Below are 12,246 nucleotides of genomic sequence, written 5' to 3' on the forward strand. Positions count from 1 at the left end.
TCAGGCTTAGGTTCTTGCCTAGGGGCCCATCAGACACACGGTCCAGGGGGAACCCGGGGGGGACCCGGGGGGGCGCCCCAGCGAGGGGCTGCGTGGCTGGTTCTGTAGCCTCCCGGCCGAGCATCCTAGAAGCTGAAGCTGCTCCGATGGCCCCGGCAGGGGGATGTGGTGTCCCTCACACTCGCATCCACCCACAAAGGGTCCTGGCAGATGAAGTAAAAGGAGAGTCTCGAGGTCAGCTCCCCCGTGTGACCCCGTGGGCCCTGGACAGTGGCCAGCGTCCTGGGAGGGAAGGAAGGGGAGAAACACATGAAGGCCACGGGACCCGGGGCAGTCCTAGGAGGCCCCCACCTCCAGAACGGAGAGGACCAACTCCCGATGTCCCCAGCCCGCGCTGGTGGCCGGTCGGACACACCAGCTGCCTTCCTCCAGGCCGCTCCCGAAGCAGTGGGGCCACAGCCTCCCCTCACGTGGGTTTGAGACGCCTCCTTGCCCCACCTGCTTGTTTTGCCTCCTGGCAATGTCACCAGCTGCCACCCCGTGTCCTCGCCTGTCCCCTACGGTCTCACCTCAAAGCGGGGTCTTGCTGTCCCTCCCGGGTTTGGGCCTGGTCACTCCCTGCTCCGGGCGCTCAGTTACCAGCAACAGACATGCCTCCGGCCGGCAGCCCCGAGCGCCCCAAACTCCCCGCCATCGCCCCTCCCCGCCCCGAGTACATGGTGGAGTGGCCGTCAGCCCCGAAGGCCAGGCCACCAGCACTGCCATCAGGGTGTTTTAGAGCAGCCTGGCATGTCCTCACAAGCTCGTTACGGGCAACGGGAGAGGGAAGAACCTCTCGTCTGGGCCTTGCCGAAGCCCACAAACGTTTCCTTTGGGCACTGTCGGTTCCCTGGTTTCAGCTGCCTGCTGTGGAGGGCGCTGTCCACTCTCCGTCCAGGACACCTGGAGGTCGGACGGCAGGCTGGGAGCGCGGGAGGTCTGCCAGGGACGCCGCTCGACCACGTGTGACCCGCGTGTCACCTAGGCCACGAGGGCCCAGCAGGCCAGGTGCCCGTCCTCCACGCTGGCCACACCAATAGGCGCTCCCAGGTCACGGCTGGAGAAGGCATTGTTTCTGCGTTTGAGTTTCTTTTTCTTTTTTAATAAAATGACAACAGTTTTGCATCGACGGAAAACTGTAAAGATGGTCTAGAAAGCTCCCAGGTCCCTCGCGCGGTGCACTTTCCTCTATCGGGGTCTCACGTCTGTCACCAAAATGCTCCAATAGCGACAGGCTGTCGAGCGCTGGCGGCCACGCTGCCGGACTTCCTGTTCCCCGAAAGCCTTTCCTGTCCCAGGGCCTCACGTTCCGTCGCTTTGCCTCCTTGGCTCTTTCCTGGCTGAACTTTCTCAGACCGTCCTTGTTTTGATGCCCTTGACTTTGGGAAGAGCCCAGTCAGGTGGTCGCACTGGGGTGATGGGTTTGCAGAGGCGACGTGTCCTTCTCGTCCTGTCATGTCCGGAGACCTGCTGCTGGCACGACGCGTCACCGCTGGTGTCGACCTTGGTCACCCGGCCAAAGCGGGTCTGCGGGTCCCCGCCGCCCAGATCCCGCCGCGTTTCCACGGTCCTCGCAGAGGGAAGCCGCCCAGCTGCCGGGGCGGGGCCGCGCCTGTGCCCAGGCGTGTCCGCGCTGGCATTTATTTACATTTATTTACCTGTGTCCGTGTGAGCTCACGGGCACTTAGGCTTCGGGGCACAGCCCAGTGTGACACGACTTACTTAGTTGCCGAGTGTCCCCGCTTCGCCTGGGCGGCCTGTTCGGTTTGCCCGGGGTCCCCTCCACGGGGGCCTTTGTGGTTGGGCGTCGGCGCACGCCCCTCCCTCCCGGCCTCGCGAGGCGCTCCGGGCGCCCCTGGGACCAGGTGTTCCTCCAGGGGCCCCGGCGCCCTTACCGGCAGGTGGAAGCAGAAGCCACAGCCGGCCCCGTGTGCGTGTTGCTGCCGGGGCCTCCTTGGTCGGCGGAGGGAGAGGTGTGTGCCGCGTGCCGACTCACGTCCGAGGGCTGAGACAGATGTTCCTTCCCAGTGTCAGGTGGTGACAGCCGGTGCTGGCATTTGGGGACGTTCTCTGCTGTCCTCACTTATAAGGAACACAGGAGCTCCCTGCGTGCAGACGAGGGTGTGCGGTGACGGCAAACGCGTTCGCGGCGGCAGGCGCACCCCGCTTTCTGAGCAGACGCGCACGCGGGCGGGGGGGGCGTGCGTTTCCATTTGCTTCTCTCTGTGAGAAGGAACTTGGCAGGGTGCACACAAAGCGGGAGTCACCCCGGGGAAGAATCGCCTACGCAGCACGGATGAACCCCAGCGTTGCGGAGGCCTGTGGGGAGCCCACGGGTGGAGCCTCCAGCCTTCCCACGCCACCCCCGTCAGTTCTCGCCTCGTCCCTGTCCCTGTGTTCCCAGAATCTGGGCCCTCACAGCTCACAGGAGGTCACGGCGTTTAATGACTGGGTCGCAGGTGACATCCGAGAGTGGGCACGTGGTCTGAGCAGCACAGCCTGGGCTCGAGGCTCAGAAGCGACTTTTGCCGAGACAGTGGCCTCGGAGCGTGATCAGTGCGTAGAGCCCGGAGCCGACCCGTAGGAGCGCTGCGAAGGGGCCAGGAGCAAAGAACCTTCGCGACGGCTCACCATCGAGGCGCCGATGGCAGTGCCCTCTGTGACGCGGGGGCACGGCAGGCATCCAGGGCCCGATTGGGTGCTCCACCACGGGGCCAAACCCGGCGGGAGGGTCACGCGTAGTGTGGGATGACATGTCACACATGGGGTGAAGTCCCATTTCCCAGCATTTCTAGTGGCAGGAAGTTGAGCATGCTGTGTGAACCAAGGGTCCGGCAGCCGAGGGGGCGTGGGGACCGACACCGATACCCCCGCATGCCACAGGGCTGAGGGGTCGACCCTCCATCGCCCGTGGTGGTGACGGTGGTCCCTGGTCTCGTGGACCCCAAGCAGCACACCTGCGCCATGTCTGTGACCTGCCAAGCTCTCTAGAGCTTGCCCCTAGAATGTCACCTGCCGCTCTCAGGACCCCTCAGAGAGGGCTCCATGAGGCCGAGTGACATCGCCCCAGCTGCCTAGCTGCCTGGCTGCAAATGCCCAGCGCTTCAGCCGAGTGGAGGTCTGATGGACCGTGTGCCCAACGCTGCCAGTTTACACCACAGCCACATCTTGGGGGGACAAGCTTGGCAGCAGCCACCCAGGGCGCTCGATGGCCTCCTGCTGGTGCTCGGTCCCCGTAGCCACTTCCCCATCTGGACTCGTTTCTGGTTGCACCCAGATCCTTCCCAGTGAGAACAAAAGCCTACACAGCCTGCCCGCAGACTGGGAGTGCACAGTCTCCACTGCTAAGGCACGGGTCCCAGAAGCCGTGAGAATAGTGGACAACTACAGAAAAAAGCAATTTCTGCATGTAAAAGCCAACCATACAGAAAAAAGGCAAATCGGGAGAATTATTTATAAAATGAATAACACGGAAAAGGCTTATCTCTTTAATATGCAGAGTTCTCATGATGCAGGAAGAAACTCGACAGTACAAACAGCCAAAGGGCAAGGTCGCTTTGCGGAAATACAGGTGGCTCGTGACCACGTTTGCTGCCGCCTCACTCGTGATGCGAGAAGTCAGTGAGAGCCGTCTGTCCGTCCGTCCATCCGACTCGGCAGAGGTGGGAATGCCTGGCCCGCGGCGTCCGGTGCTGGCGGAGGCCTCACCTTCCGTCCGCAGGAGCCCTTCACGGAGGGGCTCCCGCGTCAAGGTTACAGCATCCGCACCTTGCAGCCCGGGGCGCCTTCTGCAGACTCAGTGGTACTGCTGGGCAGAGACAAGCTGCTTGGGGACAGTGAATGTGGCCGGCCGTCACTGGGGCCGGGGACTGAGCCACGTGTGACCAAGTGGCAGGAGACTCCAGGAGGTGCCTCGACAGGCAGGCGTGTGGTGTGTGTACGCCCCGGGTGTTTGTCAACTGGATAGTGAGGGTTGTTATGAGGGTGAGGTGGGTCCCTAACTGCTGACGTGGCGCCGTCTCAAAGGTGAACACGTCAAACCACGTGCGGCAGGTGCCGAGGACGGATCGGATGTGCACACGCACACATCTGCAGGACAGCCGGTGGCCGGCTTCCCGGGCAGCTCTGCACCCGAGCACGGCCCTGGCCAGGCCTGCCTCTCGGCTCCCACCCCCCAGGGCCTCCAGAAAGGGTCGGCTTTCTACACAGGGAAACCGAGAAGTCCCACCGTGGTCCTGGTGACCCAGCAGAACTGCAAACGGACTCTGCGGGCACAGAGGGGCTCTAGGCGCTGGCATGGCATGGCGCACGCACTGCTGATCCTTGCCCGCCACGTGGCTGAACCCACAGGGTCACAAGGTCACTGCAGCCCCGGGAGTCGGCGGGGAACGGTTGTTTGGCACGATCCATCCATGGTGGACCCATCCGAGGTCTGAGGACGCCGTGGATGCGAAGGAAAACCCACAGACGGCCTAGTGCCTGGGCGATGCCAAGCCCAGCCCCACCGCTGTCCATGTGACAGAGCATGCTAGCCCCACGACAGACGGCAGGCAGTAAAGACACACTCAGAAGCCACAGAAAAAAGAAACGGCCCACAGTGGCTAGCTAAAAAAGGTGTTTTCCTCCCATTTTATTTGATAATACATTTTCACAGAAACATGATATTATTTACAAATATACAGATAAGAGACTGCTGGTCAAAAATCTGAAGCTGAAAATGTCATCTACAATAAATTTACAAAACCACCGTTGTCCATGGACGCCCCGGAGACCCGCACGGTGCCGAGGTCCCCGCAGAAGCGAGCTTCTGGCCCTGGCCAGGCCCGCCGAGCAGCGTGGTCTCAGGAGGCACTGGTCTGCATGTTTTTGGAAGCTGCGAGCATCGCTCTGACTTTGGCCATGAGGTCCTGTGGGTGGAGACGCGGGTTCCGTGAGCTCCCCGCTGGGACTTGGGGAGTGTGCGGGCTGGCACGGGGTTCAGTTGCAGACCCCCCACGGCTGGGTGCATGCCGGCTCCCAGGCTCTCGGACCTGCCGATGGCTCCAGCCCCACGGGTGAGCAGCCCAGGACCCGACAGTGCGGGTGAGGGGCGGGGCAGGCTGAGGGCCCCCCTTACCTGGGTTATCTTGCTCTGGACGGAAGACACAATCGCTGAGGAGATCTGGCCGTCCTTTTCCTGAGAAACGCCCCTGATACCGGGAGAGGGCGAGGGCTTAAAACACCAGAGACAGTGCAACAGGAGGGACGACTCCCAGGAAGAACCCCGACCCAGGGCCCTGACCCCTGAGACCCCGACCCCTGAAGAGACCCCCCAGCCCTGGGGAGACCCCCCGACCCCTAGGAACCCCCCCAGAGCCCTGCTCCGGCGAGGATGGCAGGTGGGTCTGGTGTGAAGAGAAGGTGGGGGCATCTGCAAGAAAGCTTACCCCACCCCACAACCACCTGTGACATGTGAGCCACTCTCGCCATGGTGCAGGGATGGCTGAATCTCGCTACTTGACCAGGGTGACAGGTCTGTCAGTGGGGAGGACATAGGTGTGGCAGCAGCTGTTCCGTCAGAAAGTGACTTTTTGGCAGTTAAACCCCACCTGCTGTGGCCCGGTGTGAGTCGATATTGAGGTCGGGGTCACTGCCACCTAGTGGACCCCAGTGCCGTGCCCTCCCCAGGCGGCCTGTGGACAAGGGGCACTGTCTGCGGACGGGAGGGGTGGGAAGTGCAGTTTGGAGGGCGGCTGCTGTCACATGGAGGAGCGGAGGGGCGGGGCGGGGCGGGGCGTCCCCTCCCTGGCATCTGACACCTGTCTCCAGCGGAGGTGCAACTCCTGCCCTCCCATCTGCCGCACTGGGAATCCCAGCGGGCAGAGGCCGCCCCGACCGCCTCCGCCCAGGGATGGAGGTGGCTTCTGCTTCCAGGCGGTGTCCGCCCTCAGCTCCCAGGGACACGGGAGCGGGTGGGGCGCAGGGCCCTGGCCAGGCCGCTTACCTGGAGCGCTCCTGGCTGGAGCCCCGGCTCTCCACGGGAGAGATGCTGGCCGAGTGGGCCGAGTGCCGGCGCGCGGCCTGCTTGCTCGGGGATGCTGGCCGGGACCCGGCCTTGGCTGCGGTGCGTGACCGGGATCGCCTCTTCTTCTTCTTCTCGTGGGGGCTTCTGGAAAGAAGGCATGCTTAGCTAAGGGCACGGGCAGCCCTGAGGCCCGGCTTCCGGGCGGGGACACTTCTGCCCGCATGCGCGCTCTCCTCTGCGGGGGCGCCGAATCCAGTCCCCAGGGCCCACCGCCCCCGTGCGTCGCCTGTACCTAGAACGCTCACAAAGCGAACGCGTGCTGTTGTGCAGTGTCTCATGTCAGCGCCTCCCTGCTGTGACCCGTCGCCGAGGCCTGCACGTCCACGTCACACAGGTCCCAGCCCCCCTTGCCATTCTGGGCACCTTGATGTCCAGGCAGGCGCGCAGTCCGGGGCGCACGCCTGGGATCCCGCCATTTGGCCCGCGCCCCTGTGGCTGCCCGCGCCCCGCAGGCTCCGGCCCGCCGCGGTGCAATCTCACGGGACCACACGCTCCGAGCCTGCGCTTAAGGAATCGTGCATGAGTCGGAGGGGGACTTGCTCCCCGACGCCCCACGGGATCGGGGAACCACAGACAGCTCCTGGGACGCGCGGCAGCGTCCACGCCGCGGGAAACCATGGTGGCTGCCCAGTGCCGCTGCCGTTTTCAGCCTAGCATCTTGGGGTTCTGAACCGCGTTCCCCTGGGAGACGCCGAGTGCCTTTCCGGGTGCTGTCTGACGGGTGTTTATTTCAGTACATTCTTCCACGGAAGGTCCTCCCAGCCACCGGCCCCCGTCGTAGTCGCATATGGCCACTGCTTCTCCCGGTCTGGGGCCTGCCTGGCCACTTCTTAATTGTGCAGTTGTGCCTTTTGTGTGGAGCTTTCAACTTCACAGAAATCAGGCTTATTATTTCTTCTCTGTGTGGGGTTTCCACACCCTCAGGCGCCTTCGCCACCCCGAGGTGGTGGTGGTGCTCTCCGGTTTTCAGGCTGGGGTCCCGGCCCGCATGGGCCTTGGGCTCGGGCGTCAGGCCTGCGTGTTCCGCCATCAGGCGCATTCTGAGCACTTCCCTCACTGATGGCTTTGGCCTCTTTGACTCCGAGGCACCCACCGCACGCTGTCTCTGCTGCTGTGGCGTTCTGGGGAGTCTCGCGTCGCTAGAAACCGTCCCCCAGCCTCATGTCTCGAGGCTGTTTGGGCTGCGTTGGCCCTTGGCAGGGCCACACGGGTCACAGGCTGTTTGCCTAGGCCCGTGAGAAGCCGTGGGAACTGTCCCCGGGATGCAGGGCGTCTGCAGAGCCATGCGGGGACACCGGCCTGAGCGACATCCCGCCGTCCAGCCCAAGAACGCGGGCTGTCTCCCCTGTTTGTTTCCTTATGTGTTTCTCTGAAACGTCTCGTGGTTTTCAGGGAACAGAGTCTTCCACGTGTTTCTTCCTATTTATCCTGAAGTGGTTTTTTTTTGGTATTGGCACGAATGGTATTGTTTTTAACTTCATTTTTCAATTGTCCTGGCCTAGCACACAGAAATAAACTTAAGAGATGCCTTAAGAGTTTACATTATTATGTAAAAAAGACGGTTCAGTTTTTCCTTTCCAACTTTAGGCATTTTAGCTCTCTGCCTCGCTGCCGTGGCACGAACCGGCGGCCCGTCGGCCCCACTCGGCCCCCGGGAAGAGCACCCGGCTCTCCTTCGTGTGTTTGCCAAAAGCTCTGCCCCCTTTCTTGTTTGAGGAGTGATGAACTGTGTCAAATGCTTCCTCCGCATCCACAGAGCTGCCACACGACTTTCCCCACTTACCCTGTGAATGCAGTGAATCGCGACAGCTGGTTCTGACCGCCAAGGAGCCCCGGACTCCCGAGGGAAACCCCAGCTGGCCACGATGTACCTACCGCCCTTTCCATAAACTGCTAGACTCGAGTCAGCTAACGCTTTAAGGGCTCCTCTATGTCCTCCAGGGTACAGGCCTGTGCACACACGCCCGTGCACACACTCCACGCCCGCCACCCCGCACGTGCTGCCCATCTGCTTCGGGGGTCGGCTGTGACGGCCACCTGAGGAGGGCTGGGCAGCGCTCTCTCCCTCTCCTGTTTTCTTTCAGGGGTGTCTATAAACCGGTGCCCTTCTGTCTTGAAGGCTGCGGGAATTGACTGATGTCCATTTCACCTAAGCTGTAAATTATCCAAAACAAGATTTATTTCCACTACCCTTGTAACGTCTGTAGGCCCTCGTTCTTGATCAATGTAAATAAAGATTTATCAAATTTTTAATCATTTTCAAAGAACCATCTTTGCTTTTACTATTTCCCTGTTCTCTGTTGATTTCTGGTATTTTTACTATTTCCTTGCTTCTATGTCTTTCGGGTTCAATTTGTTCTTCTTTTTCCAGCTTCTCAAGACAGAAGAGTAGGTTACTGTTCTTACATCTTTCTTCTTTGCATAAACACGTAAAGCTACTGACTCACTCAGTCTGAGCACAGCTCCCCCATCCCGAGATGTCAATGTTATATTTTCATTATCGTTTATTTCAAAACATTTTCTTTCTTCTGTGATTTCTTCTTTGATCCACGGGCAATTTAAAAATGTGGTAACTCCAAACGTTTGAGGGTTTTCTACGTCTCCTTACAGTTACACTCACTGCCACGTGGTAAGGGAGCACGCCCTGCATCCCCCGCGTCCTGGGGACTCCCAGGGTGGCACAGGGCTCTGTCCAGCCGCTGGCTGTCTCGCGCGCATGAGGATGTGCGTTCTCCAGCTGTGGGCTGTGGCGCTCGGCTGGCTGGCAGCGCTGTTCGCATTTTCTGGATCCGCAGGCTTTTGTTCTCAACCCGCTCCTTCAATTCTGTCAGTTTGTGCTTCAAGCATGTTAAGCTCTTTCATCCCATGTACTCATTTTAAAACTCACGTCCTCATGAAGGACTGACCCCTCGGTCACTCTGAAATGGCCCATAATCGTTATGTCTGGCACTTCCGGCCCACACTGTCCCCCGCTGATGGGGCCATGCCGCCTTCCTTCTTGCTGGCACCGTACGGCGCCTGTGTGTTTATACCCGAAGCGCCTCTCACAAGCAGCAGGCTGCAGGTGTCGCTTCTGATGCCGGCGCAGACCGCAGCCTCTTGGCCAGCCGAGTCGCCTAACAGGATTTCCTGCACGGACGGCGTGAAGTCTGCGTCCCGCTTTCCAGCCAACCATGCGTTCGTCCTCTCCCTCTCCTCCCCGCTCTTCTGCTTTCTTTTGAGTTAATAAAGCATTTTTAAGGCTCTATTCTATATCCTGTTGGCTTTTTAGCTACTTTTTTGGTGGCTGCTCTAGGGTATCATGAGATGCACCCTTCAAAGATCAGAGTCGACCCTGAACCAACAAGGCAGGTAAACGCCGGAGCCACAGCACAGTCCTGTCGCTGACTGCCGTGCCGAGTGCAGTGCTAAGAGCAGGAATTCGTTGGCCAATCCCAAAAGAACCTTCTGTTTTCACCCTGCTGACGTGTGCTCTCATACGGTTTGGCCCAACAGTCTTACGAATTTTACTCTTAAAAAAGATTCAATATGCTCAGATCTCGATTTCCAAATACTCTCCGAAGGAGCTGGGTTTGCTGCAGAAGGGGCTGATCCTGGGGAGCGCGTGGGGAAGCAGCAGCTGAGCCTGGAAACTCATGCCCAAAGCAACAAGTAAGTGCTCAAAGAACAACGGGGCTGAAGGTGACACCCTCAAACAGAACGATGGCGATGGATTATTGCGCAACTAATAAAAGTCCCCTCCTAAGTCCATAGTCACGCTAAAACAAAGGGGGCAGAATTAGACGGTCATGGCTGGGCCGTCACCAGGGCGAGAACTGACACAGGCATTGGAGGCGCTAAGACCAACGAGAAGAGGCTGCTGCCAACAGGAATGCACACTGTCTCGGTGCCGTCCCCGTCACTCGTTAGTTCAAAGAGAAAGAGGCACCATTACGTGCGGTGGCATCTCTGCCCAGCGGACAAACCCAGCATCACCGGTGATGGACTAACAGACGCTTGGGTCTCCTGGGGTGATGCAATGGGAAGTCGCACACTACCACCTCACATTTTTATTGCCAAAGATAGTACCAGGAACCTGAGCGTGAGACCACAGTAAGACACACCTGGACTGCAGGACCTTCTGTGACGCAGCTGGCCCAGACTTGTCACGGTCATGAAATATACAAAGTGGTGGTGGTGGGGGGAGGGGACAGAGAGAAAAGCAGTATATGGCAAAATAGTAGACTGCAGCATCGAGCTAGAGATTATGTGCACACGGCTGTTCACTGTACTATTCTTAAACAGTGAGTTTAAAATTTTCTGGTAAGGTAAGTTTTCAAAATAAGTCAGTAAAGCAGCACTTAATGACCAGCTGGCAAAGATAATCCTTCATGCCCCTGGTCTGGGCGGAGACAGCGTCAGGGACTCAGTGGGGGAGCTGCAGACCACCCACCACCTGACGCAGACGCCCACACCTATGCTGACTGCCGCGGTGACACGGCTGCAGACCACTCACCACCTGACACAGACGCCCACACCTATGCTGACTGCCGCGGTGACACGGCTGCAGACCACTCACCACCTGACACAGACGCCTACGCCGACTGCCGCGGTGACACGGCTCGACTGGTAACAGAACGCACTCTGGCCTTAGAGACGACTCGGGTTTGCAGTCAAGACCACGAAGTCGCCAGTGACCGCACACGCCGCCTGCACTGCCCCCGATGCAGCCCCTCCGAGTCCCTCCGCCGGGCAGGGCAGCCCACTCTGCAGAGAATCAAATTTTACCTTCTTCTCCGTGACTTATCAACGTTCCGAGACAGGCCCTGGTGACTCCTGACACACTCGCGTCTCCCCCGCTCCTCTCTGAATAGAAAGGTGACTTCGAGGGCATGATGAGAACTCTTGAGAGAGGTCTTTTGTTAAAAGGAATTAATTTTAGACCCTGCCCTTCACACGTACAAGGTGATGATGAATTTTTACTGTTAAACAATGGCTTACTTTAGGAACAAAACTGAAAATGGGCTTCAGTTTTCAACGCATTATGCTGGAATAGTCGTGTATGCCTGGCGTGGGACCACCAAGGCACAGGAGTTTGCGTGGGACACTTCTGCTGAAACCTACCAGCGTTACAGCTTTGCTGATCTGTTTTAAGAAAAAGAGATTATACTGCATCACACTCGATGGGACCGTCACATAACCAGCCAAAGTGCAGGGGGCGTTTCCCATGAGAAACGCCTTGCAGGTCTGCTCCTGTCCAGGTGACGAAGGGGCGTCTCTGAGGCTGCTTGCCTCGTGTCTTTTGTGGATGAGCAGCAGTGGGTAGAGACTGGGCTCTTTTGTCCAAAAGCAGTAATCTTTACACTTATAATTCAGGATCTGACCTCTGGAAGGTTCTAGAATGCTGAGTGTCTAGACTGGCACTCGCCATCACAGTATCACGACGTCAAGGCTACAACGCACAACTGCACGTGGGGACGCAAGAACAAGAACCCACCGTTTTTGGGGACGATGAAAACACACAGGCCAAGTGATGCACCCCCACTGGACAGGATGGTCCCCAGACAGCACCCCTCGGCAGAGTCGGAAATGCCCGCTGATGGCGCTGACAGAAACCACTGTCCAGCGCCATGTTCCTGGGCCCCCGAGGGGCAGATGGCCCGGCAAGTCCTCTCATGGCAGGCACCTCGGAGCCCTCCGGGGAGCAGGAGCCGGGACGCCACCTGCTGGGCGTCAGAGGCCCGGACCAGGTGTGCCCGTCACAGGCTCTACTTGGCCAAACAGGTCTCTCCCAGTGGTCAAGTGGTCAGAGGACAAACTCTCTCCTTGCCCTTGGACCGCACGAGGACTCTGGCTCTGCCTGGGAGCTGCAGCGGTGGCCTGGTCACAGTCACCGTGGGGATTTACCTGAGACCGGAAGTGTGACTTTCCTTGTCACTGTCCGTACACTGGCTTTGCCTGTCAGCAGGGAGGGGTAAGTGCCTGTCTGGGTCTAGGACAGCTGGACATGGGGACGAGAGCTCCAGGGGGTCACCACGTGACCCCAGCCCTTCACCTGCTGTGTCTGGCAGCAACGGAAGCTGTGAAAGGGCCTGGCTTCCCCGACGGCCGGGGCCTGGCTTTAGAAACGGGCCAGTCTGCGACTCCCCTCCAGCGCGGGCGCC

General features: G+C 59.5%; 1 protein-coding gene across 3 annotated transcripts in view; it reads right to left on the minus strand.

The window, feature by feature from the left end:
• Positions 1 to 4,641: 4,641 nt before the first annotated feature.
• The window catches only part of SFSWAP (splicing factor SWAP), a 51,199-nt gene continuing 43,594 nt past the window's right edge, over positions 4,642 to 12,246 (minus strand). For 2 of the 3 annotated variants that reach the window (XM_039879207.1, XM_039879209.1), the window contains exons 16-18: positions 6,023 to 6,187; positions 5,156 to 5,228; positions 4,642 to 4,946 (exon numbers count right to left, since the gene is read on the minus strand). In XM_039879207.1, coding sequence (XP_039735141.1) covers positions 4,881 to 4,946; positions 5,156 to 5,228; positions 6,023 to 6,187 — 304 coding nt within the window. In that variant the 3' untranslated portion in view covers positions 4,642 to 4,880. The remainder of the gene's footprint in view (positions 4,947 to 5,155; positions 5,229 to 6,022; positions 6,188 to 12,246) is intronic. The other variant, XM_039879208.1, reaches the window with a different exon arrangement.

The sequence above is a fragment of the Pteropus medius genome, unplaced genomic scaffold (assembly GCF_902729225.1).
Source record: "Pteropus medius unplaced genomic scaffold, Ma_sr-lr_union100, whole genome shotgun sequence".
Classification (NCBI taxonomy): Eukaryota; Metazoa; Chordata; class Mammalia; order Chiroptera; family Pteropodidae; genus Pteropus; species Pteropus medius.